We start from the raw sequence: 23105 nt of genomic DNA, 5'->3' as shown, positions 1-23105 counted from the left end.
GTCCCCAAAAACTAGAAGAGCCTCACACGGTGGCGTTCTTTTCTCCGGTCTCCGCACCAGATGCGGACGGCTCGCGCATCTCACTCACCGTCGCCACGCTCGTCGCTCGCTGATTTTTCAAATACGCTTGGTAATACAACGATCCGAAAACCATCGCGGTCCCGAGCCATTGCATGAACGTCAACGGGTGCATAAAAATCAAGCACGACAACAGAATAGACAAGAACTGTCTGGTCGTCATGATTGTCGCGAACAGCAACGCCCCGAATTCACGAATCGTGTACAAGATGCACAACTGTCCTAACATTGCGGCGACGCTCAAAGTGCAAATATCTTGCAACACCGCCGGGTGTCTCCCGACAAACGCCACCGCGTCGAAAAACGCCGAATCCGAAAACAACCACAAAGCACTAATAGATGCCGAACATAAATTCACCCACAGCATTTGATTATACGTTTCCATCTGGTACCCTTTGAACAACTTATCTTGAAACGTGGACGTGAACCCGTCGAAACCGAGGTATCCCAACATCAACCCGACGCCGTACATGCTCGTATCTTTCCCACCTTTCCCGTGATGTTTCGCCGCGCTCGAAGACACGTCCCCGTACAAAGCAAACATCGTGCATCCTAACGTCACGCCTGCGGCGATGAAATAATCTTGCATGACGTACCGTCTCTGATTAATTAAATATCCCCAAATCATCACCGGAATCATCTTCGCGCACTTCCCTAAAGTTTGTACCGGAAACGAGACGTATTTCAACGCTTCGTATTGACAATACGTCGCGATGACGTTGGATAAACTGACCGCGCAGTATCGATGAATACCCGCGACAGGTTGCACGTTCCCTCTCGAATACGCCAAAATCCCCATCGCCATTAAACAGGACAAAAGTCTGTTCGATAATACTAAAAACACGGAGAACTTAAAATACTCTTCGTTTTCTCCGTCCGTTTCGTACGGTCGAGTCATGATTCGTTCTTGCAATAAACCGTACACGAGTAAAGATCCGACGACGCCGACGACGCATCCTAAAATTTTCAGCGCTTGCGGGTGCTGCATGAGCTGTTTGAATGAAGACGATTGAGACGATGAAGACGAGGAGGGAAGAGACGATTGAGAGTTCGACATTTGATTATATTATTAGTATTAGTAAGATGTTGTTGTTGTCAAAGTTCTTCTTCTTCTTCTTCTTCTTCTTCTGAGGAAAATTTTGTATCTCGAACTTTTCTCAAAAAACAAAAAAAAGGTGATTTCAGTCCATTTTTTCACCACCACACAAAAATACGCGCAAAAAATAAGCAAAGAGTTGTTTAGGACAAAAAAAGAATCGATCGATCGATGACGACGAAGAAGAACGAAACCACGACAACGCCGCAAAGACGACGAGACGTCGGACACATCCGATCCGTTCTCGCGTCGACGACGTTGCGTTCGATGCTGTCGCAGATCGATCGCGCGAAACAAGGAAGTTTAGCAGGAGCGGGGTCTTTCGTCGTTTCTCTTGGACACGACGATACGTGCGAGACGGCGCTCAACACGTTGAAGAGATACAACGTTTTATCGGCGCCAGTTTTGGTGCAAAATGTCGGGTTGAATCGTGAAGACGAAAGAGCGACGTGTTTGGGTTTTTTCAGCGTCTCGGACGTGATCGATCCTCTCGTGGAAGCTTTCGAAGACGAGAAAAAGTTGGAGAAGATGGAAGATCCAATCAACATGTTGCAAGCGATGTCGTTGTTACGAAAAGTAGCGCCTGAAGTCTTCTCGAAGAAGATTATTCAAATCGGCAATCTCAGCGACGTGGATTTAGTCTTTGAACCGTACGCGAAAGAGTTGTCGATTCTGGAAGCGATGGAGAATTTCTTGGCGAACCAACACCATTTAGTGCACAGACTCGGCGTCTTCGACCCGCACGGGGAGATACATCGCATAATCTCGCAATCCGACATCATCAAGTTTTTGCAAATGAAGAACGAACAAGGTGTTTTTAAAGAGTTATCGAGATTAACAGTCCAAGATTGCGGTTTTTGCTCCTCGGAAAGAGCGCTCGGTCTCTGTTGCGTCGAGCCGCACGAACTTACGATCAATGTTCTGAAAAAACTGCGCGATCGAGATATCTCGTGTGTCGGCGTCGTGTACGAAGATGTGTTAATCGCGAACTTTTCAGCATCCGATCTCAGACGCGTGACGAAAGATCACGTCTCTATTTTGGGGTTACCGATCGCAGAATTCTTGGCATTGTCTCATCGCACGAGTTACGGCGGGTACTCGCATATCGAGAGTCAGCACGTGAGTCACGCGTTCTTCCAAAAGATGAACGAAGACAGTCCAACCGCGGTCGATCGACGGGATAAAGCAATCGAAAAAGACGAAATATTTTTACAGACCGTGGGAGTGTCGGCGACGATCTCTGATGTTTTGAACGCGCTTACGTACGTTCACCGCGTGTGGGTGGTCGTCGAAAAACCGAAACTGAATGCTGGAAAGCCTCTCGACGTTATTACGTTGACGGATGTTCTTCGTCTGTTCATCTCGGAAGAGAACGATGCTTTCGGCGAAGAGAATAAATAAGAAGAAGTCTTAAAACTGAAGTGCTGTGGGTACTTTCAAGAAGAAATAAACACTCTGTCGTATGAACACAACACACTAGCACTATATCACTTACGCTGTCTTCGCCCTTGTTTTCTTTGAAACGCGTTTCCTCCTGCCGATCTCGACGGCGCTTTCGTCGGTCTCGCCGGCATTTTCTGTTCGCGCCTTCGAAGATGTTTCGCAATTTTCCCTCTATCGTACTCTTCGTCGAGCTCGTCATACCCGCGAGACTTTTTAACGTTCTTTTTCTGAGATGTACTAACTTGCTGGCGCATTCCCATCGCGCGACTTTTATTATTATCGTCGTCGTCGTCGTCGTTCCAACCTCGAGTATTTTTATCTCTTTGCGCTCGTGATTTCAAGAATGTCTTTATCATGTTTCCTTTATCCCTCTTATTTTCCCTATCTCCTTCCTCGTCGTATCCTTCGTCGTCGTCGTCGTCGCTATACGATGCTCGTTTACTGCGTCTTCTTTGCTTGCCGATGCCGAAATCAGGTGACTTTGATCCGCTTCTATTTTGCTTGAAGAGTTTTGATTTTACCACGTCGCGAGAATTCTTCCCGGCTGAGCGCCCGGCGCCTCGCTTCCCGTTTCTTCTCGCCGATATCACCGTAACTACGTCTTCTTCTTCTTCTTCCTCGTCTTTTCTTTCGTCTTCTTCGCTGCTGCTAGGGCTATTGCTGATATTTTTATCTCGTTTGCTTTTCCTCGTCATCACCTTCTTCTCCTTCTCTCTTTCTTCATCGAGCTTTCTTTTCTTCGCTTGGAAATCTCTCGTGAGTTCGTCCATTCGATTTTTATCCACGTTTCCAGTGTTTGTTTTCCTCGTCGTCATCGTCCCCGGAGCGTTGCGTAAAGAGTAAAAGAGAAGGTACGCCTTTTGTCTCAAAACGGTCTTTTCGGAAACATTCGTGACGGATTCGTCGTCCATCTCAAACCAGAATCCATTTTGCGCTTTGACGTAAGAATAATAATGACCAGAGTTCATGGAACTTCCCGCGTGGACTAAAACACCAATCAAATCGTACACCGAGGACGACGATGAAAAAGCTTTCTCCGTGCTACTACCACCCATAATATCATCGAGAACGGCGTTATTAGCACTTTTACTCCTCTTCTTCCCGCGGCGACCTCCGTTAATTTTCAAAATTGAGGTTAAATACGATGTTAAATCTAACACCAACGGGTATTCGATAAACTGCGATAACTTCCCTCTCCCGAAAGGAACAAACTCGAAACGCTTCAGTTGGATTTGCAACACGTTTGGAGCTTTATCCACGCTGAATTGCTTCTTCGCTCGCGATAACTTCTTGCACCCTTCGCATCTATACTTGTTATCGCCGTCTAGAACTTCCACTCGCGTGAACAACTTAAGCGCTTGTTCTAAAGATTTCACCTTCGCGCACTCTAAACTCATATCCATGCACGGATCTAACTTTGCCGACTCTCTCCCGCAGCTTTGACACGTCACGCACGAACGCAACTGCCCACCGAATACGCGCCAAATGAACGTCGTTTCCGCCTCTTTCGACTCTGGATCGATTGCATTCGCAGTAAGCTTCTTTCCATTTCGAGTATTCGACGAGCTTCCGTCGTCCACCCGGCCTAACATGCAGCACCTCTTGTGCATGGAATCTAACAAACACCTCGCGAATTCGTGGGAATCCTCTTGTCTTCCTTTCTTAAACGTCTTCGACAGCGCGCGAATATTCTTCACGAACGCCGTCGGTGGTACCGCGTGATGCTTGTTCTTGGAATGTATCAACGTGTTCTTTACTAAATTACCCATCTCGAACAACGAGTTGAATCCTGAGCTCAAATTTTTATGCTTTTGATGTTCGTTGTTCAAGAAAAAGTTTGCCAAAGCTGGCGTATACGTGAGGCACTGCAAAACCGCGTTTAAAAAGCAGGTGTTGCCTAAATTTTGCAAACCAGAGCCGATCTTAGAGACGGTTTGCCACTCCATTTGAATCTTGGAAAGAGGATATAAGTCGTTTCCTTTCTCTTTTTCTTCCTCTTCTTCCTTCTTTCGCTTCTTATTTATGTTCGCGCGAGTATCTTCGTTGTCTTTTTGAGATGATTTGTTGTTCTTATCACCATCTCTATTCTCATTCAATCCATTCAATACTATCGTTCTTCCTACTCTCCGTCGTCCATTTTGACCACTGGTGTTGTTGTTCGTCATCATTCCTCCCAATATTGACGACGGTTCCGCTCGTCTGTATTTTTTGTTGTTATATTTTGTTGTTGTTGTTGATTATGGTGATGTTAAAGGTGTCAGTCACTTCTACTAAAATTTGATCTCTTTTTGGCATCAATTCCCGCCACGCGACGACGACGACGCGGTTCTTTGTTTCGAAAACAAAGAACGTCTCTTAACGAAGAAGACGAAGACGAAGATGACAAAGGAAAATAAGAAGAAACTACCACACAAAAAGGATGAGTGGATTTCTTTTTGTGTTTGATTTCCCCCAATTTTGATGTTAAAGAGAATTTGAGTTCACAACTCTCAATTTGAGTAGAGTAGTAAATTCACACAACACGATTATTATACCTGGCTGGAACAAAGTTCACTCGTCTCGACGCTCTGAAAGATGCGATACCGTTTTGGGGGTCGATCAGTGGTGGTAATACTACGGTGTCTCTCTTCTTCTTCTTCTTCTTCTTCTGTTTCATTTATTATTCAGAAGAGATGATGAAAAGAGAGAGAGAGAGAGTATTTGTATAAATACAAAAGAGAGGAGAGAAAACAGTTTCAAAGTGTGGCGTATTTCTCAGTCAGTTGTTGTTTCAAGCAGACGAGTTTTGCTTAAATTTTTTTTCGCGAAAGAATTTGCTCTCACAAACAACAACAGAGAACAACAACACCAATACTCATAGAACAATCGCTTTTCGTCGTGATAACATAATACATTTTACGCGCAAAAGCAATCAAAATCAATCATGTTTGAGGAGTACAACCAGGTGGTGAAAACGGCGAAAGAGCTTTCGAGAGAAGACTTCGAGAGTTTTGAGTTTCAACCGAAGAAGAAAGTTCGGGAAATGTTTGAGAAGTTGATGACTGCGACTACTGAAGAAGAAGAAGAAGAAGAAGAAGAAGAAGACGATAAAGAAGAAGAAGAGAAAAAGAACAAAAAGGATGCAACGACGACGACGACGAAGAAGCGGAAAGCAACGACAGAGAAGACGAATGATAACTTATTAGCTTCTTCTTCTTCGAATCTGTCGACCGTGATGAAAATGATGCGACAGATTTCACCCATTGAGTTGGCGTGTAAGTTGAACTCGAAACATAAAGACGCGGAGGAGAAACCGACAAGTTCGGAGAGAATCCTCTCTAGATTATTATCGACCTCTTCTGCGTCGACGACGAAGAGTAAGAAAGGAGAAAAGAAACCGCCAGAAACCGTACAGGTAAAAAAGAAGAAGAAAACGAAAGAAGAAGGAGAACCGGCGGCCGAAGCCGAAGAGCAGGAGGTGGAAGAGGAAATAGACGAGAGATTAAAGCTCGCGAGAGAAGCCATGGAGGCGGCGAAAACGTCCAGAAAAGTGCACAAAATAAAAGACCACGGTGGTTTGAAAGCGGTGATCGAGAAAAGAGACTTTGCCGGGATGGTCATGGAGGTGGAAAAGACGTACAAAGAGGGCTCGAAAGAGGCGAAAGCGGCCGAGGAAAAGGAAAATCTAAAAGGACAAAAAATGAGCGGCTTAGACGCTTTGATTGCCAAGATTGAGAAATCAAAGAAGATGAGCGTGCTAGATAAGACGAAGATGGATTGGAAGAAAGTGAAAGATTCGAACGAGGAGATTGACGAGGAGTTGGAAATGCACAGAAAGTCCAAAAACACGTACACCGAACAACAATCGTTTTTGCAACAAGCCGAGTATCGAGAATACGAAAAGGAAAGAGACGCGCGTTTGGCCGCAAACGCTCGAAGAGGCCCGGGGATTTAATTATAGATGTAATAGTAATAGTTTTAAATGGATAAGTCCATGTATATATATACATATATACATATATAATAATAAAATCCTAATCTCAAACGTGTGTGGTAAATAATTTGTGTTACAGTCGTCCTTCGGCACGAGAGAGAGAAAGAGATCTTCAATGACAACAATAACAATGATTTGTCATATTCATCATCGTCCAATCTGCAACTCTAATAACGCATCGACAAACAGTTTCATATGTTTCTTTTTCTTTTTATCTCGTCAACTCTTTTTTCTAAATAGTATCTCTTCTTCTTCTTCTTCTTCTTCGAGAAAGAGAGAGAGTAAATTCGCGCACTTCCGCAGAGGGGTACTACTTCCACTCCTCTCGCTCAATTCTCTCGTTCTTGTTCTCTTCTATAATTCACTCTCTTTCTCTCATAGTAATAACATACACATGCGCGGCGTGTATTTGAATACACTGATATCAGCTCACTCTGTCACACGCGCACACGCATATATCTTACTTAGATCGTGCCAGAAGGTTGCCCAGGCCTCGGCGGCATCATAAACGAAAAGAACCCGTTCGACTCGGACGCGTCGTCGATGAACAAGTCATCCGGCACTCTCGCCGCAGAGTGCGCACCAATCCCCAACAAAGCCACGCCCATCCCGGAGAATATATACGTCCCCGCGGAGGACAAGAAAAATATAATCAACGCGGATAAACCAGTCATGCCTAACATTTTCTCTCTCGAAGACACTTCTCGTTCGCCAATCTTCAAAGGTTCTTGACGAATCATAAACACGTACGCCCACGCGGCGGAGATTGCGCTCAAAATCAACAAACTCGACGGATGATACAAAATAAACGCAGATAAGATCCCCATCGTGGCAATCATGTAGTTAATTTTGAAGTAGTTCAAGTTCTTTTGCATTCGACTGGTGGCGTCGGAAAAACTCGCCGGTTTCGAATACGCCGTTCTATCGAGAATTTCTGACATTGGTTTTCTTTGGGAGAAGACGTGTAAGGAGACATCTTTAATTCTCGCAGCGGCGGTGATGACCGGCTGCAACGGAGAGTTGGAAGGGGTGTCCGCAACGGCAGCTGAAGAAGTCGGAGTTCCGGTGGACATTTTATTATTCTTTATTTATTATAATAATAGTTTGATATGTGCGCGCGCAGAAAGAAATGTGTGGATTATTGCACACTGGCAAGATCTTCGTCTTAATTTGGTTTCCCCCCCTTTTTCCTTCTCAAAATGAGATATCCGAAATATAAGAGAGAATTTCTGGTCCAAAATGCTCCTGAGCTCCCCCCATTAGGGTTTAGCAGTCTTAGAAAAATTCCTTTTCCTCTTTCTCTCAAAAAGTCACACCAAGAAAGAACGTCAAAGAAAGTCTTTTGTGTTGTTCTTGAAGAACATAGGAACAACATCAATAATAGTAGTGTTATCATCCTATTAGACGATTTTCGTGTGTTGTTGAGAGAGACACAATAATAACAACAACATCAACATCAACATCATCATCAAAGAGAGGAGAAAACAGAGTTTAACAGAGAATAATATACTTTCAAACTATTATAGACGATGACGATGATGATGACTTCAACAACAACGATATCTTCTTCTTCTTCTTCTATCCATCATCATTTTTCGGGAAGGAGTTGTACGACGCTATCGAAGAATGAGTTACGACGCAGCACAAACATCACCAAAACAAACAAAATAAGAAACAAAATCAAAGCAGCGGCTGCGGAACCGCCGGTGCTGCCGTACAGAGTCGGACACGGGTTTGATTTGCACCGCTTGGAATCCACTGCGGAATTCCCAGAGTTGAAGTTGATATTAGGCGGCATCGAAGTGCCGCACGATCGCGGGTGCGTCGCGCACTCGGATGGGGACGTTTTGTTGCACTGCGTGGTAGATGCCATCACTGGCGCGCTTGGTTTGCCGGATATTGGCCAGTTGTTCCCGGATAACGATCCGAAATGGAAAGGCCAAACGTCGGACGTGTTTATTTACGAAGCCATTCGATTGATGAAAGAAGCCGGGTACGAGTTGGGGAACATTGATTGCACATTAATCGCGCAAAGACCGAAGATTTCGCCGCACAAAGAAAAGATTAAGAAAAACTTGGCGAAGTTGTTGGACGTGCACGAATCCGTGGTGAATGTCAAAGCGAAGACGCACGAAAAGGTGGACTCTTTGGGAGAAAATAGAAGCATCGCGTGCCATACTGTTGTGATGTTGATAAAAGCGTAAAACATTCAAACTCGTATTTGTTATTATTATATAGAAATTAGTGTATCTCTCTGCTCTGATGTCTCTCTCTCGTTTGCTTTGTATGTATGTAAATCGTCGTGTTGATTATTTACCGCCACTCGTGATGTAATCTTCCAAGACGTCAATCTCTTCGTCCTGTTCCGCAATCAACGCCTTCACCACGTCGCCCAACGAAACGATGCCTTCCAACGTCTGCGACTCGGTATTGATGACTGGAATGTGTCTGAAATGACCACTTGTCATCGCTTGCATCGCAGCTAAAACAGAACAATACGGTTCCACTGAAATGAGTCGTTTCTCTCCCGTCGATTCGTCCTCCGCTGGTGTCATAATCTCTCTCACCGTCGTCAAGTCTGTGACTTTATTCGTCGCCACCGCTCTCAAATAATCTCTTTCGCTCACGATACCGGCTATCGCGTTACTCTTAGGCGAGTAATACAATTCTTCCAGATGAATCTTCTTGCTCTTATCCACGTCGAGCTTATGAAAGTCCATCACAACCAGCGCTCCGACGTCCATAGCGTGCATCTTCCTCACCGCGTCGTCCACCGAAGCGTCGAGCGTCGTCCTATTTTATATTTTTATCACGTACAGTCAGACAGTCAGAAAAGCTTTTCGAGAGGTTTTACTATAAAAAAAGAATAACGCGCGCGTTCGTAAAGTAAAGCGTTGAGTAATAGTAGTAGTAGTCGTTCGTCGTCTTACCAGTGCGCTCGTTTCGCCAGCGATCCTTCCTTATGCTGCTTGCTCTTCACGATGTCATCGACGACGACTGGCTTGTACACGCAGTGTCCTTTATCTTTCCGTATTTTTGCGTTTATTTTCACCTGTTTGCACAAGCAAAACGTCTCGGTCGTCGTTTGTTGTTGTTGTTGTTGTTGTTGTTCAGTTTCCTCCGCGTCAGCCGCCGCCGCCGCCGCTGTTATCCTCCTCCTCGTTTTCGAGAAGAGGAGCTCATCCACCAAAGCTCTTCCTCCTCCTCCTCCTCCTCGCGAGGACGAGGAAGAGGAAGAGGAAGAGAGAAAAGTTCTCGCCGCTCGACGCATCGTGCTCTTCTGTTGTTAAAGTGTGCTCTTTTTTTGACGAGCGCTTTTCAATCGATCGAGTATTTTTCCGTAAACTTTCTCTCTTCTTTTTTCTCTCTCCACAAAAAAAAACAAGAATGAGCAAAAGAAGCTTCTTGGGGGATGGAACTACTCTTTCTTCTTCTTCTTCTCTCATCATCTCTGCCGCTACTTCTGCTGCTTCTGTTCACCCACTCTACCAAAAGCTACTTTCTTCTCTGCTGACGACAAAGACGCAACGAAATCATCGTCATCATTTTTGTCGCCGTTCTTGGTATTCTTCAGAGAGTAATAAAGAAGAATTAGAAAAAGAAATTGGATATTACACCGGGAAAAAACGGAATCCGTTGACGGACACGCGTTTACACCAATACGATCAAAGACCTCCACCGAACGCGTTGTGCGAGATATGCTCGAGGCGATTTTGCTCGTGCGAAGAAAATAGAACGATGAAGCGTAAACCAGAAATGCCTGGACCAGAGGACTGTTGTCAATCCTCGCCGCAGTGTAAGTTTTGCGTTTGGACGATATACGACGAACAGTTGGCAGAATACGAAACGAATAAAGAGTTGTACATGGATAAGTTGAAGTAAAATGCATGAAAAAGAAGGAGAAGAAGATGAAGTAAAAAGCATCGACATTGTTCATGAAGACGATACGTACATCGTCTTCCAGAACGGTTTGCGATTGAGCAAACCGTACGCGTTTGATTTCATCGCCAACGTCAAGAGAAGATGGTGCGAGGTTGAAAATGAAGAAGAGAATAACATCGTTGATATCTTTCACAAGGAGTTTCCGAATTTGCCGAGAGAGTACTACGCGCAAGCTTTCAAAGATGGACGGTTACGCGTAGAAGATAAAAACGCATCTTCTGTATCTCGGAGTCACAAAAAGAAGAGGAAAAAAGAAGACGACGAGAAAGAATATTTTCCAGCCTTGGTTCCAGGACAAACCGTTCGCCACTTGGTGCACAAACACGAGCCGCCGGTGATTTGTTCCGAGAACGAGATTGAAATTTTAGAAGAAGTAGACGATATCGTCGCCGTGAGAAAGCCGGCAACTGTTCCGGTGCATCCAACCGGACAGTATCGAAACAATTCAGTGGTGGAAATCTTGCGTCAACGTTTACCAGAGATGAATGATAAAAAGAATACTTCTCCTCCTCCTCCTTTGTTACCTTTGCACAGGCTCGATAGGAACGTTTCTGGGTTGTTGCTCATGGCAAAAACGTCCAAGGCGGCTAAGATTGCGACAGATTTAATCGTTTCAAATAAAGTTCGAAAGGAGTACGTCGCGAGAGTGAAAGGTTTGTTCAGTAAGGAAACGACGTGTGAAGTACCTCTTGGGTTTTGCGGCAAAACGCACGTCGCCACGTGGCCATCTGATTCTTCAACACCTTCTCCTTTATATAAATCAGCCAAGACGTCGTTTACACTGATCAAACACTTTTCAGAACTGGACGAAAGCTTAGTGCGATGCGTTCCAGAAACCGGGCGAACGCACCAAATTCGAGCGCATCTAAAAATACTCGGACATCCAATTGCGAACGATGTCGTATACGGCGGCCGATTGTCGCCGAGACAAACGAAGCTACAAGACGAGTATCAGAAAATGTGCCATAGTTTCACACTCAACGACGACCGTCTTCGTCGCGAGGACGCAAGAGCTGCTGCTACCAATGACGACACTTTTAAATGGGATAAAATCAAACATACCACCGAGTGTCCACATTGCCCGTTGGTGTGTTGGTTTGGAAGTCGCGCGACGCACGATTTGGAAGCTATTTATTTACACTGCATCAAGTATAGTTTTAAAGAGAGTTGGACGTTTGAGTGTTTGCCGTTACCGAACTGGGCAGAGGAGGGTTCGTTTTAATAGTAGCGTGATAGTAGTGATAGTAGTAATAGTAATAGCAGTACTAGTAGTAGGCCATAGCCGCGCGTTAATTAAAATACTGTACCGTAGGTACACGTATTATTATTTATTCTTACGACACGAAACAAAAAGGGGGCCGGCTTCTCTCTAATACCAATCGCTTTCGATCCCAATCTTCCGAACGCTCCTCACCGGCAACGCGTAAATCGGGTCAATTTCTTCTAATCCTTCGTGTTTCATCAGAGATAATCCAGCGATACCAAAGAACGTGTGATAAACATCCGGTTCATCGTCCGGACGATCCGAAATACCCCCGCTGATATCGTCTTGACACCTCAATATAAACGCTTTCAACTTATCTAAATCGATCCAGTGTTTTTTCTTCAGCGCGGCGAGCGAAGACAACACCCACCACGAGTAACACACGTCCGGTAACTTTTCCGGACGTCCGTTCAAACCACCCACTTTCACTTGTCGTTCGGCTAACCACCACGCTAACTTGTCGTTCTCTTCTTCCTCGTCGTCGTCTGCTGTGTATAATAAATCCAACTGATTGCAAATCTGCAACGCGCCTACGCATACGAAAATCTGCCCGGCGTGAGATTCGCCGCCCGGAGTGGACCCAAACCCACCGTCAAAGTTTCTACATTTCATTATAAACTCGCACCCTTTATCGACGTCGACTATTTTACGCATAATTCCTAAAGCTTTGCTCCTATTTTTGTCCTGATTATCCTCCTTCTTTTCATCGTCGCTACCTCCTATTTTCAGCGCTTCCAAACCGTCGTCGAGAAAACACTCCTCTCCCATGCCGTGCGCTAATAAGCTCAGCGCGGAAAACGCGCAGTAGGAAAACCTCGTGTCCACTTCTCCCCACTCATCCCCTGCAAAACTCCCGTCTTCTTTACTCTGTAACTTTGAAATCGCCGTGCATATTTTCTTCGCTCTTTCTTCGCTCAACTGTTCCTGCACGCATTCATACAACACGAAAATCTGAATCGCGCTTAAAGTGTACAACAAATGTCCGTCGTGTCCGGGAGCGCCGGCGAACAGAGACGATTTCTCGTCGTAACACTCGTTTATGAATTTCATCACGTCCTCTTTGCTCATTATTTCTTCTTCTTCTTCTTCTTTAACTTCTTTGTCTTCTTGATTGTTTTTATTCATCACCAACAATTTGTGTGCCGTCAGTCCCCAATACATTCCACTCAACCGTAAGTGTTCGGTTAAAGCGTACTCTATGGTTTCCGTGTCCAGACTGCTGTTTTTAATAAACTCTACGTGTTTGTGACTATGTAGTAATCTCAGAGATGATACAGATGATGATGTCATCGTGTGCTCTTTATGTTCTTCTTCTTCTTCTTCTTCTTCTTCTTCTTCTGTGATTCTGTGATGATGAAAGTTCTTTTCGCGGGGTGAAAAAGTCAGTCCCCGAAAAGCTCATAAGCAGGAGTTTTTCTGCTGTTTTGTTGCTCTTTTTGCTTTTTTCGCACGACTTTTCACAGAAGAAAATTTAATTGACCTTTTTCCGTCGTTTTCCGTACAAATCCTCTCGTTATTCTTAGTACGGGAAAAGTCACGACTTTTGAGTTTAGGAGTGGTTATGAGGATGAGGATGAGGATGATGACGACCCGGGAGAACAACAGTAACGACAAGAACGAGACAAAGGAGGAGGAGGAAGAATACGAAGAAGACAAAGAAGAAGAAGAAGAAGGAAAGAAGAATACGAGGACGATGACGCTTCTAAAAGTCGGGAGTCGTTTGAAGAACGCTTCGAGTATAGACGAAATCCTACCGACTGATGCGTTGTTGCACGTCATCTCCTTCTTACCGAACGGCGCGGATGTGTTTAAATTCGCCTGCACGAATAAGAAGTTATATCGAATGCTCGTGGAAAACGACCGAGAGGATGAGAAAATATGGAAACGTTTGTGCAAGAAACAGGAGGATACGTTTAGTTTAGGAGGAAGAAATGGACGCGCGAGAGAGGATTTAGTCGTCGGCCTCGAGAACATAAACCATGGCAGAAGAGGAAGAAGACAATCACAATCACAATCACAACAACAACGAAGAGGAAGAGGACTTTTAGGAAGAGAAACGAAACCTTCGGCGTCCTTCAGCCAAAGTGCGCGAGAAGATGAGAAAAAATTGTCGAAGGGTTGGAGGAAAAGAAGAAGAAACAGAGCAGCGTTTATGGCACTAGCGGCAAAGGAAAAGAAGAGGAACGAGGAGGAGGAGGAGGAAGAAAGGGAGGAAAACTTTTTCAAGTGGAGAGATTTGTACGCCTGGAGAAGACGCGTACTCTTCTCCGCGAGACGAGCGCGAGAACAAGAAGACGAGGAAAGAAGAGCGTCGTTGGAATCATCGGCATCGCTCGAAGAAGACGAAGAAAAAGAGTGGACGCAATCGATGTCTACTTCCACTTCTTGGATGTCAACACATTTGAAGTATAGATTAGCCGTGTGTGACGATAAGTCTGTATTCACCTGCGACCCGCGCGAAGACGGCGGAATGATACGAATGCTGCACGAAACGACCATGAATCGATTCGTATTCACCAGTTTGACCTGGTCGAACAACGGCGAGTTGTTGTCAGTCTTGATGCAATCTTTGAAAGGGTACTCAGTTTTGTGCGCGGCGCCACACGAGAGCAATTTTTGGAGAGCTAAGATGAAATGCGATCTGAGCACGATGGCAAAACTATCCAGAGAAGATGATTTGGACGACGATGGAGATAGCGGCGGGAAGAATAAAAAAGGTTTGAAAATCATAGATGAGGAAGAAAAAGAGAACGAAGAGAAGAGGAGGAAATTGGCCGGAGATGTGTTGTCCGCTTTGGACGACTCTGCTGATGAAGGAAGAGTATTAGACGGAGAGGAAGAAAAAGAAGCCGAGGAATACGACGCGGATATGGACGTAAACTCTGAGAAAGCGGCTGAGGAAGAAGAGGAAGAAGCCGAGGCGTTTCCTTTGTCCAAGAAAATCTTCGACATTTACGAGTCAGAAGAAGAAGAAGAAGAAGAAGAAGAAGAAGAAGAAGAAGAAGAGAAAGAAGAAGACGATGAAAGGAATGAAGGCGGCGACGACGAAGGTTGCAAGAAAAAGCGCAAAACGACGAAGCATACTTCCTTTTTGCTACAAACAGCCTCGGGAAAGAAAAGAGGAGAGAAGAATGACACGTCAACGAAAAAGAGAAAGACGATTTACGAAAAGAAGGAAAAGAAAGAAGTCACGATCAAGTTACCGTCTTCACCTCCTCCGCTCGTTAATTGTATCGTCTTGCCGACGACGATGGTTCCCTTTGGAATTCAGTTTGCTCCGTGCGGAACAAAGTTGGCCATTGTTGCGAAAGAAAAAGCGATCGTACCGCAAGTTCAAGTGCAACAACAACCAACGGTATCAGCAGTTCCAGTACCATTACCGCAACCTGCGATAGGAGCAGCGGAAGCAGCAATAGCTAACGACGGCAATAATGATGATAATCCACCTGCCGCAGCCGAACTCGATGAGGTAGGCGGTGAAGTGAACGCGCAAGCGGCAGTGGCCGAGACGGTTGCCGGGGCACCCAATCAAAATAATGTGGGCGTTCAGACGATGGAAAATCAACAGCAACAACAACAAAACACGGTCGATCCTCCTCCTCAGGTTCCAGAGATGCAAATGCCACAAGGGCGAGATGTCTCGTTATCCATGCTCGATTTAGTACAAACGATGAATTCTCTGTATGGATTCGCGAACAATGGGTTGAAATTTCCTCGAGCGTCTCATCCAGGTGGCCGCGAGATTGTGCAGAAGATTGAACAGAAAGATGCGAGCATGTTCTTCTCGTTCGCGCCGGACAATTCGGGTGACATGATAGGCATTTCGAAAAAGTTGAGCGCATTGCGCTTGATTGAAAATGCGACGAATCTTCCAATTTCTAGAGGAAAGAAAAAGAAATCTTTATTTCCCGAGGACGAATTAGACGCGTATCATCGTGGTAACGGTGATTATCATCGCCACCATCACGACACGTCAACGCCGGTGCCGTTATCTTTTCAACAACATTACATCAATTCCAACAAAAGATCGATGTCGGAAGAAGGACAGCGGAGAGGAGACATGATGGCTTTGGACGATGATGAAGTTGATTTAAACGAATTAAATGTCATGAATGAACACGCGCGAATGCTCCACTCATGGGAACAACGCGAGGCCGAAGTCATTTCTGGGTTCCTCAAGTATCCACTTTGGAATCGAACGAAAAAGTTTGTTTGCACCGTGGCGAATCATTCACTTACTCCCGCAATCTCCAAGTTGACCTCTTTCGTCACAGAAAGTGGTCAAAGACTGATTCAAGTGTGTCGACAGCCCGTGCTTCAGTTACGTTTGAAGAGAAAACGAGGAATGCGGATGATGAATGATTCCGATAATGAAGAGTTCAATGATGACGATAGTTTTCGCAGTCTATCGAGCGACCAATACGACGGACGTCAGCATGATGATATGGCAGGTGGATATACGAACAGAAGGGTGATACCACCGCAGATTAACAAGTTTTCTTCGTTATCCTCAAAGCAGTTGTACGAGCAAGAAATGATGTCGCTGAAAGAAACGACGAGGGTGCCCCTCGCGCGCTCTGAGTCAAAGGCTCGATTTTGCAAGAAGAAGGATGTGCTTTGGCAAATCGGCAGAGGGCACGTTCCAATTACGCACCACGTGCATTGGATTCCGGGTAAACGAAACACTCAAAATCAGATGACGGCGGCTTCGTCACGTGGACATTGGTTGGTTCCGTTTACTTTACCAGATTCCTTTCCTCCGATTACGTACATGATGCTCATACCAGCGCCGCCGTCATCTCTTTCCTCTTCTTCAAAATCGACGGCAACCACAGAACTTGAAGTTGGTGAGAGGGAAACTTTTCTCGACGACGACGACGGCGAAGAAGAGGGTGAGGAGGAACCTCTAAACGTGGACAATTACATCAAAGATGTCATCGCCAAACACCAACAAAATCAGCTGTTTGACCAACTTTCGAAAGAACGCGAGCTAGGTGCCAAGAGAGATATTTCAAAGTTTGAAAAACTCATCGTGTGCGAAGTTCAACCTTCCTCTGTGTTTGTTGAACCAGATGTGACGGTCCCGTTTGTGCTAGCCGCTAGACCTGGTGGCGAGCACGTCGCGTGGGCGGACGAACGCGCCGTTTACTTGAGACGCACGGACCCGATCAAAGGTGGACCAATCAGCGACGCGGTGAAAATTCTCGATTTGAACGCGTGCACGTTTAGTACCAGAGACGAATATAACACCGAGTTTATGACGTACGAAGCATACGGCCAAGGATTAGCGGGTGACCAGCCGCTAAACGCAATCGTGGAACCGATTTTATACTACGTCGTCGCTTTGAAATGGTCCAACTCTGGCGATAGGTTGTTGATATGTTTGTGCACCGTCTTTAGCGGCGCAAGCACGTATTGCGTATACCAGTGGGTCACTTGGGATCCGCCCGGAGCTTTCTTTTACAAGGAAGAGGACTTTCCGTTTGAGGATATTTGTAACACCTTGTTAGACGATAGCGCAAGCGCGCTCGAGGTGGATGAAAACGGCCGCATTGAAGACTGCGCGACAATTACCATCGGCAGTTATTTTTTCCCTTCTCGACAATTTAAAGAAAAAGTCTTGTTAGTTGATGGTGGATTGAAACAAATCTGGTCGCCAAACGAAGACGCAATCGTGTTTCCAGTCATGCTTTCGATCAAGAAAAGTCCTCTGCCGACATACACAACGAGCACGCAAACCAACGCGACGCAGCAGCAGCAACAACAGCAGCAGCAACAAAATGCGTTCGTCGATTTCATTGTCATCCAAGAATTTCCTCTCGCATCGAAAAAGACGACAAGCAGCGATGAGAAGAATAACAGAACTAATAAAAAGAAAGGTAACAACATTAGAAATAGTAAGCAGCAGCAACAAAAACAACAACAACATCACGAAAAGGAAGAGAGATTGCGAACGTATCAAATCGACGACGAAATAGCGATTCCGTTTCGCGCTAGGTTTCTCCCGAAGAAACACAAAGGTAAAAATTTCATTCGAGTTTGCGAAGGCAAATTCTGCGCGTGGTCGCAATAGGGATGTATTATTTTATCATAAAAAACAACAACAATTCTTCTATCGAATCATCAATACTTTGTTATTGCTTGGTGCAGTATGAACCCGCCAATAGCAAGTAACAGCAATCCCATCCCGAGCTGTAACGTTTCTTTCCTTATAAACTCCAACAGCCTCACGCCGATGCACACTCCGATTAACGCGAAACTAGTGATCAACAAACACAACCCACCGTCGGGTTGATCGATGCCAGTTGCCAACGTGCTGATAATCGCACCGGTACCCAACGCGGCGCTCATAACCGCACTTAAAGCGACCAGGACTTTTCGGTGAACAATTTCACCTTTCCACATGATAACCATGGGCAAGAACGTAATCGGTCCACCGGTGCCGGTCAAAACGCTGATTAAACCGACCAACACGCCGATGATAAACAGAATGACTAAATCTATACGCGTGGGATCCGACCACTGTTCGAGAACAGTCATGTTCTCGTACGCATCTTTATCTACTACTTCTACTGTTCGTTGACTCTGCTCTTCTCCTTCTGCATGTGGCGGCGCTTCGACTCCAGCCGACATCTCCACCTCCTCCAACATCCGTTTCTTCTTCGCCGCGTGTAACACGTACAACCCTCTTAAATCTCTAAACCCAGCTAATAAACTAATCGCGGCGATCAAATACGTCAACACGCCTCTAGGAGACGAGTCCAGTAAAAGCGCGCCAGATAAGATAGACCCTAACGCGCTCCCGCACCCGACGATGAGACCACATTTCCACGGCACGCACTTCGTGTATTTGTGCAAAAGGTACACTCGCACGTACACGGTTGGTGTGAACGCGACGAATAAGGACACGATGGCCAATTTCGCTTCCACTCCGGCGACTAACAGAGATGGGGTCATGACGACGCCACCAATACCTTATTAGTATTTTGTTTTTGTCGTTGAAAAGAGAAGAGAGTATGAGTGCGTGAGGAGTGAGTTGTTACGTTCTTTTCCGATGCAAAGCGCAACCGATGATGAGATTTGAGATTTGACGAAGAAAAGAAGGAAGAAGTATACGACGATAAAAATGATGAGAGGAAGAGGAAAGAAGAAGACGTACCTACGGAACCGACGAGCAAAGCACCTATGCCACACCCGATGGCGACGACGGTAATTTGACCCGGGTCCATGGAGGAGACCACCGTGTCCATTCTGCTTCGTGTTCTTTGTATACGACGAATGAGGACATGACGTTATCTACGAAATTTATTTATGACTCTGCATTTGCTCGTACTTTTAAAATTGTCGAGAGGGTCATTGTGCTTTACAATTACTCTGTTGTCTATCTTCTCTAATACGCACCTTCTGGCGGCGGCGGTGGTGGCGGCGGCGGGACAGTCCCTAACTCACCTTCCTCCACTGGCATCGGTGGCGGCGGTGGAGGTACAAAACCCACCGATGGCGCGTCCGGGATTGGAGGTGGAACGCCCGCCGTGCCGTCCGAAGGCGGAGGCGGCGGGACGTTCACGTTCGCAATCGTTGTCGGCGTCGATCCAATAGGTGGTGGAGGAGGTGGTGGTATGCCTGTGCCTAAAGGTGGCATGATGCCGCCGAGAAACGCCGGACCGACTCCCCCTGTACCACTTCCTCCTCCTCCTCCTCCAAATTGTTGTTGTTGCATCATCATGTTCATTGGAGGGATACCGCCGTACCCTACTCCCGCTCCTCCTCCTCCTCCCGCTCCAAACCGAGGAGGTTGATGGAGTAAGTTATTATTACTATTGTTTCTATTCGGTGGTGGTGGTAATCCACCAGTCACGGCTTTATCTTTCAAGTAAACCGGCGGCGGCGGTAAACCGGATTGAATTTTCTTTTTCTCACTTTTCTCTTGGTCTTCGTTAGCAACCGCGGTCGGATCGTTCACGCCGATTTCCGAGAGAAAGTTTTGATATTCCTTCGTCAACTCTTGAGGAATTTTATTATTAGTAGTATTACCACCACCGCCACCATTCGTGGTACCTTTCCCTTTCATCGGGCAATCGCCGGTGGGATGCCCGCCGTCGCCGCAAATCGCGCACGCCACGCCAGCTTTAAATCCAACCAATTTATTGTTTTCGTTTTCTGGACAGTGCACGCCGCTGTGACCCATCCCGCCGCAAATCAAGCAATACTCCGGTCGATCTTGAAATGTGCCGTTAATCATCGCCAACTCTTTCAATTGCGCTCGTTTATGGTGATTATACCCTTCGTCGATGGGCGTTAGAATCTTTTGTACCATTTCCGCCGCCATATCTACCGCCTCGTCCGTGTCGCCTTCGATAACTACGTGTAACGGCTCGTCCTCTTTATAGTCCGTTCTGTTGTCTCTGCTCGCGTTTCCTTTAATGCACCCTTTCCCTCTCAAAACAATCCTCGTGTTTGTTTCTCTTTGTAACCTTTTCTGCGTGTTCCCTCTCGGCCCGATGATTAAGCCGACAAAGTTATACCCGGGATACTCCTTCTCCGGAACGAACAACTTCCTCGTCTTCTTCTCCGGTCGATAATCCTGCGGCGCGGTGAAATTTTCCGGATCGTTCTTCAGTAAAAACTCGCACACTCGGTTCCTCTCTTTTCGTATTTTATCTCTCACTCTTAACTCTCTGCTGTTGATTTTAAACCCGGTCACTTTATCGTACTTTGGTGGAGGACTCGGACTTCTCTCTCGTTCCGGCCTCGGGTCCGTAAACTCTCGTCGTTGTAACTTTCCGGATAAATCGTAGAACCGTTTGTAGTGATCTTCTACGACCGGGTTTTCGTGTGGTTGTCTCGTCAGTCCGTTTAATACATCTGTGTTCTGTCCGAACCCTTTGGCGGCTAAGTGTTTGAAGATTTTCGAAGGGTCCAAGTCTAAAGAAATATTATTATTAGAGTTGTTGTTGTTGTTTCTCTCAGACGAAGGAACGATCGTCAGTCCCATGCCGGGAGGGAGTCCTAATAACGAAGAAGAAACTCCTCCTCCAAACTCGTTATTATTAGTAGTACTGTTATTATTAGGAAGAGGAGGTGGAGGTGGAAATGCGAACGTTTTTCCTTCCTCCGTATCTGTCCTCTTCCTTTCTTTTTCTGTTTCTTCGTCGTCCATTAATGCGTTCGAGTGATTTTGATGATGAGATTCCCAACGGGATTTTCTTTTCCTTCTCTTCTCTTCTTTCGTTTCTCTTTTCGTCTCCAGAGTCTCCTTTTCCGCTTCATCCGCGATAGCAACAGCAGCAGCAATACCCTGGGTGTCGTCATCATCGACGCGTTTTGGGGAGGAGGAAGGCATCGTTCCGGTCTCTTTCTTTTCTTCTCTCGTAATGTGTTGAGAAGATTTTCTGAAGAAAACGACAGACAGAAAAGAAGTTTTATTGAGTTTTTTTGAAAAGAGAGAAAATTTTTGAGAAAAATACACACGACGGGAGAGAGAATATAAGAGAAACATAGAACACGCGGCGAAGAGCAAAGCGCGTACTCTTTAAATCGATGATTATCGTATTATTATTCGTGTTAGTATTAAATGAGATGGCGCTGTTTACGCGTACGTGTGCACCGCGTTTTGTAAAATAGAAATTCTCTCTTTCTGTCTCTCTGTGTTTGTGTTTGTGCGAAGCTTTCTGTGCGGTGAACAACAACACCAACCGCAACAACGTTTTTTTATCTCATCAAACTGCGTTTTAGTTTTCCTTATCCTCAACGACGGCTTCAATGGCTTCTTCTTTTTCTCCTCCTTCGCTTTTCGGTTCGTATTCTTTCGGTTGTTCCGGGATGATTTCGTATCGGAAAACAATCCCGGCTCTGTTGGTACCGTCGTTCGCGTCGGTAGTGCCTAACACGTGTCGACAGTCTTTGGCGATCGCGCACGAGCGGATGACGTCGAGCATGGTGCCCGAGTGACGCTCGTGAGGGAGGAGTTTCGCCGCGAGTAAAGGCGAAGAAGGTTGAGCGGCGTCGTCGCTAAGACCGTCGTTTCCATTTTTCTTCGCGTTTAAATCGTAGACGTAGACGATGCCATCTCTGGTACCGTTACCACAGGCGAGGAACGCGCCATCGTGGGATAAACCAAACGATACGGTTCTTTTCCCGTTCGTTTTCGACGTCGGCGCGGGAGCGTTGGATTTTGCGTCTTCCACGCGAAACGTGGTTTCAATCTTCGCTTGGTCAAATCCATCGGAAAAATCAACCACGGAAACCTCCGAGGAGGCGCTTTTCGCGACGAGAATCTGCCTTCTTTTCGGTGCGTTGATGATGCTATCTTCTTTCTTCTTCTTCGTGTTGTTGTTGTTGTTGTTATCCGTCGCCGTTTTCTTCTGTTTCTTCTTCTTGTTATCTTCTCCTTCTTCGATATCTTCCTCGAAGCTTTGGATGCAATCGATGCCGATGGATTTGGATTTCGCGGATGCTTGGCCAAACCCAAAATTCACCGTCGCGTAACATTTCGAATCTTTCGATGCGTCCACGGAACTCATCTTCTTCGGATAAGTAGTAGCAGTAGTAGTAGTAATATCATTATTTGCGACGACGGAAGAAACGAGGGAGATAAAGTTCGTAAATCTCTTCCCGATGGACCCGGTTTTAAAGCCGCACACCAAACTCCCGTCTTCCAACAACGTCATCGTTTTACACCCAATCCCAACGTTTATAATTTCAGCAATCACTCTGTTTTCCTTTAAACTCCACATGCATATTTTTTGCTCCTCTTCCGACAAAGACACGACGATATCGCTCAAGTTTTTGTTCGTCGCCAGACCGGTTATCGGCGCTTTCGCGTGTCCGCCTCGCAAAATCTGCACGACTGCGGATTCACTCACGGAAACGATAGAAACCACCATATCCTCTCCTGCGACTGCAATCAAGGCGTCGCCTTGTTCGTGTTCGCTTCTTTTCGCGTCCACCCAAGATAAACAATACAACGGTCCTCCTTTCGTCTTCGCCTCTAGATTTTCTGTATTTTTAAACTGACACACCAACGCCACGTGATCCCCGAAGTGATTGTCGTCGTACACCGTGAGCATGTCCGCGCCGACCGAGGCGAATAAGTTCGAACATTTCGAGTTGAAGCTCGTGGTAAAGTTATATTGCATCTCCTCGATCGCTCTCTCGTGGTTTTCTTTAATCACCGTTTTCATCTCGAGCTTTTTGAGTAAATCCTTGCGAAACCGATGCAAGTCCGATTGGTTTGAAATGTTTCCCAGTTCTTGCGTTCGCTTTTTTAAAATCTTTCTCGCGGGTGAATTCATTTTTTATTATATTGT

The 23105-nt window shown here is 45.8% G+C and overlaps 13 protein-coding genes across 13 annotated transcripts; 5 read left to right on the top strand and 8 right to left on the bottom strand.

The window, feature by feature from the left end:
* Positions 1-22: 22 nt before the first annotated feature.
* Positions 23-1135, bottom strand: Bathy18g01490 (unnamed protein product; the record flags this gene model as incomplete). Its single annotated transcript, XM_007508074.1, has 1 exon — positions 23-1135. One exon carries the CDS (start codon positions 1133-1135, stop codon positions 23-25), a length of 1113 nt encoding a protein of 370 aa, XP_007508136.1.
* Positions 1136-1345: 210 nt separating this feature from the next.
* On the top strand, positions 1346-2575 carry Bathy18g01480 (hypothetical protein CHLNCDRAFT_133443; the record flags this gene model as incomplete). Its single annotated transcript, XM_007508099.1, has 1 exon — positions 1346-2575. The coding sequence occupies one exon, from the start codon at positions 1346-1348 to the stop codon at positions 2573-2575; it is 1230 nt and encodes a 409-aa protein (XP_007508161.1).
* Positions 2576-2661: 86 nt separating this feature from the next.
* On the bottom strand, positions 2662-4782 carry Bathy18g01470 (predicted protein; the record flags this gene model as incomplete). The annotated part of the gene is made up of 1 exon (XM_007508076.1): positions 2662-4782. The coding sequence occupies one exon, from the start codon at positions 4780-4782 to the stop codon at positions 2662-2664; it is 2121 nt and encodes a 706-aa protein (XP_007508138.1).
* Positions 4783-5540: 758 nt separating this feature from the next.
* Positions 5541-6551, top strand: Bathy18g01460 (predicted protein; the record flags this gene model as incomplete). Its single annotated transcript, XM_007508129.1, has 1 exon — positions 5541-6551. The coding sequence occupies one exon, from the start codon at positions 5541-5543 to the stop codon at positions 6549-6551; it is 1011 nt and encodes a 336-aa protein (XP_007508191.1).
* Positions 6552-7054: 503 nt separating this feature from the next.
* Bathy18g01450 (predicted protein) lies at positions 7055-7663 on the bottom strand (the record flags this gene model as incomplete). The annotated part of the gene is made up of 1 exon (XM_007508043.1): positions 7055-7663. One exon carries the CDS (start codon positions 7661-7663, stop codon positions 7055-7057), a length of 609 nt encoding a protein of 202 aa, XP_007508105.1.
* A 456-nt stretch (positions 7664-8119) lies between these two features.
* On the top strand, positions 8120-8794 carry Bathy18g01440 (2-C-methyl-D-erythritol 2,4-cyclodiphosphate synthase; the record flags this gene model as incomplete). The annotated part of the gene is made up of 1 exon (XM_007508103.1): positions 8120-8794. The coding sequence occupies one exon, from the start codon at positions 8120-8122 to the stop codon at positions 8792-8794; it is 675 nt and encodes a 224-aa protein (XP_007508165.1).
* Positions 8795-8899: 105 nt separating this feature from the next.
* On the bottom strand, positions 8900-9343 carry Bathy18g01430 (predicted protein; the record flags this gene model as incomplete). Its single annotated transcript, XM_007508171.1, has 1 exon — positions 8900-9343. One exon carries the CDS (start codon positions 9341-9343, stop codon positions 8900-8902), a length of 444 nt encoding a protein of 147 aa, XP_007508233.1.
* Positions 9344-10473: 1130 nt separating this feature from the next.
* Bathy18g01420 (ribosomal large subunit pseudouridine synthase D) lies at positions 10474-11754 on the top strand (the record flags this gene model as incomplete). The annotated part of the gene is made up of 1 exon (XM_007508104.1): positions 10474-11754. The coding sequence occupies one exon, from the start codon at positions 10474-10476 to the stop codon at positions 11752-11754; it is 1281 nt and encodes a 426-aa protein (XP_007508166.1).
* A 147-nt stretch (positions 11755-11901) lies between these two features.
* On the bottom strand, positions 11902-13086 carry Bathy18g01410 (predicted protein; the record flags this gene model as incomplete). The annotated part of the gene is made up of 1 exon (XM_007508087.1): positions 11902-13086. The coding sequence occupies one exon, from the start codon at positions 13084-13086 to the stop codon at positions 11902-11904; it is 1185 nt and encodes a 394-aa protein (XP_007508149.1).
* Positions 13087-13357: 271 nt separating this feature from the next.
* On the top strand, positions 13358-17869 carry Bathy18g01400 (unknown protein; the record flags this gene model as incomplete). The annotated part of the gene is made up of 1 exon (XM_007508162.1): positions 13358-17869. One exon carries the CDS (start codon positions 13358-13360, stop codon positions 17867-17869), a length of 4512 nt encoding a protein of 1503 aa, XP_007508224.1.
* Positions 17870-17930: 61 nt separating this feature from the next.
* Bathy18g01390 (unnamed protein product) lies at positions 17931-19046 on the bottom strand (the record flags this gene model as incomplete). The annotated part of the gene is made up of 3 exons (XM_007508059.1): positions 17931-17988; positions 18020-18770; positions 18956-19046. 3 exons carry the CDS (start codon positions 19044-19046, stop codon positions 17931-17933), a joined length of 900 nt encoding a protein of 299 aa, XP_007508121.1.
* A 140-nt stretch (positions 19047-19186) lies between these two features.
* On the bottom strand, positions 19187-21139 carry Bathy18g01380 (predicted protein; the record flags this gene model as incomplete). The annotated part of the gene is made up of 1 exon (XM_007508115.1): positions 19187-21139. The coding sequence occupies one exon, from the start codon at positions 21137-21139 to the stop codon at positions 19187-19189; it is 1953 nt and encodes a 650-aa protein (XP_007508177.1).
* Positions 21140-21527: 388 nt separating this feature from the next.
* On the bottom strand, positions 21528-23090 carry Bathy18g01370 (hypothetical protein MICPUN_52455; the record flags this gene model as incomplete). Its single annotated transcript, XM_007508052.1, has 1 exon — positions 21528-23090. The coding sequence occupies one exon, from the start codon at positions 23088-23090 to the stop codon at positions 21528-21530; it is 1563 nt and encodes a 520-aa protein (XP_007508114.1).
* Positions 23091-23105: the final 15 nt, after the last annotated feature.

The sequence above is a fragment of the Bathycoccus prasinos genome (assembly GCF_002220235.1).
Source record: "Bathycoccus prasinos genomic : Chromosome_18".
In the NCBI taxonomy this organism is placed as follows: Eukaryota; Viridiplantae; Chlorophyta; class Mamiellophyceae; order Mamiellales; family Bathycoccaceae; genus Bathycoccus; species Bathycoccus prasinos.
This window is presented reverse-complemented; position numbering and strand designations above follow the sequence as displayed.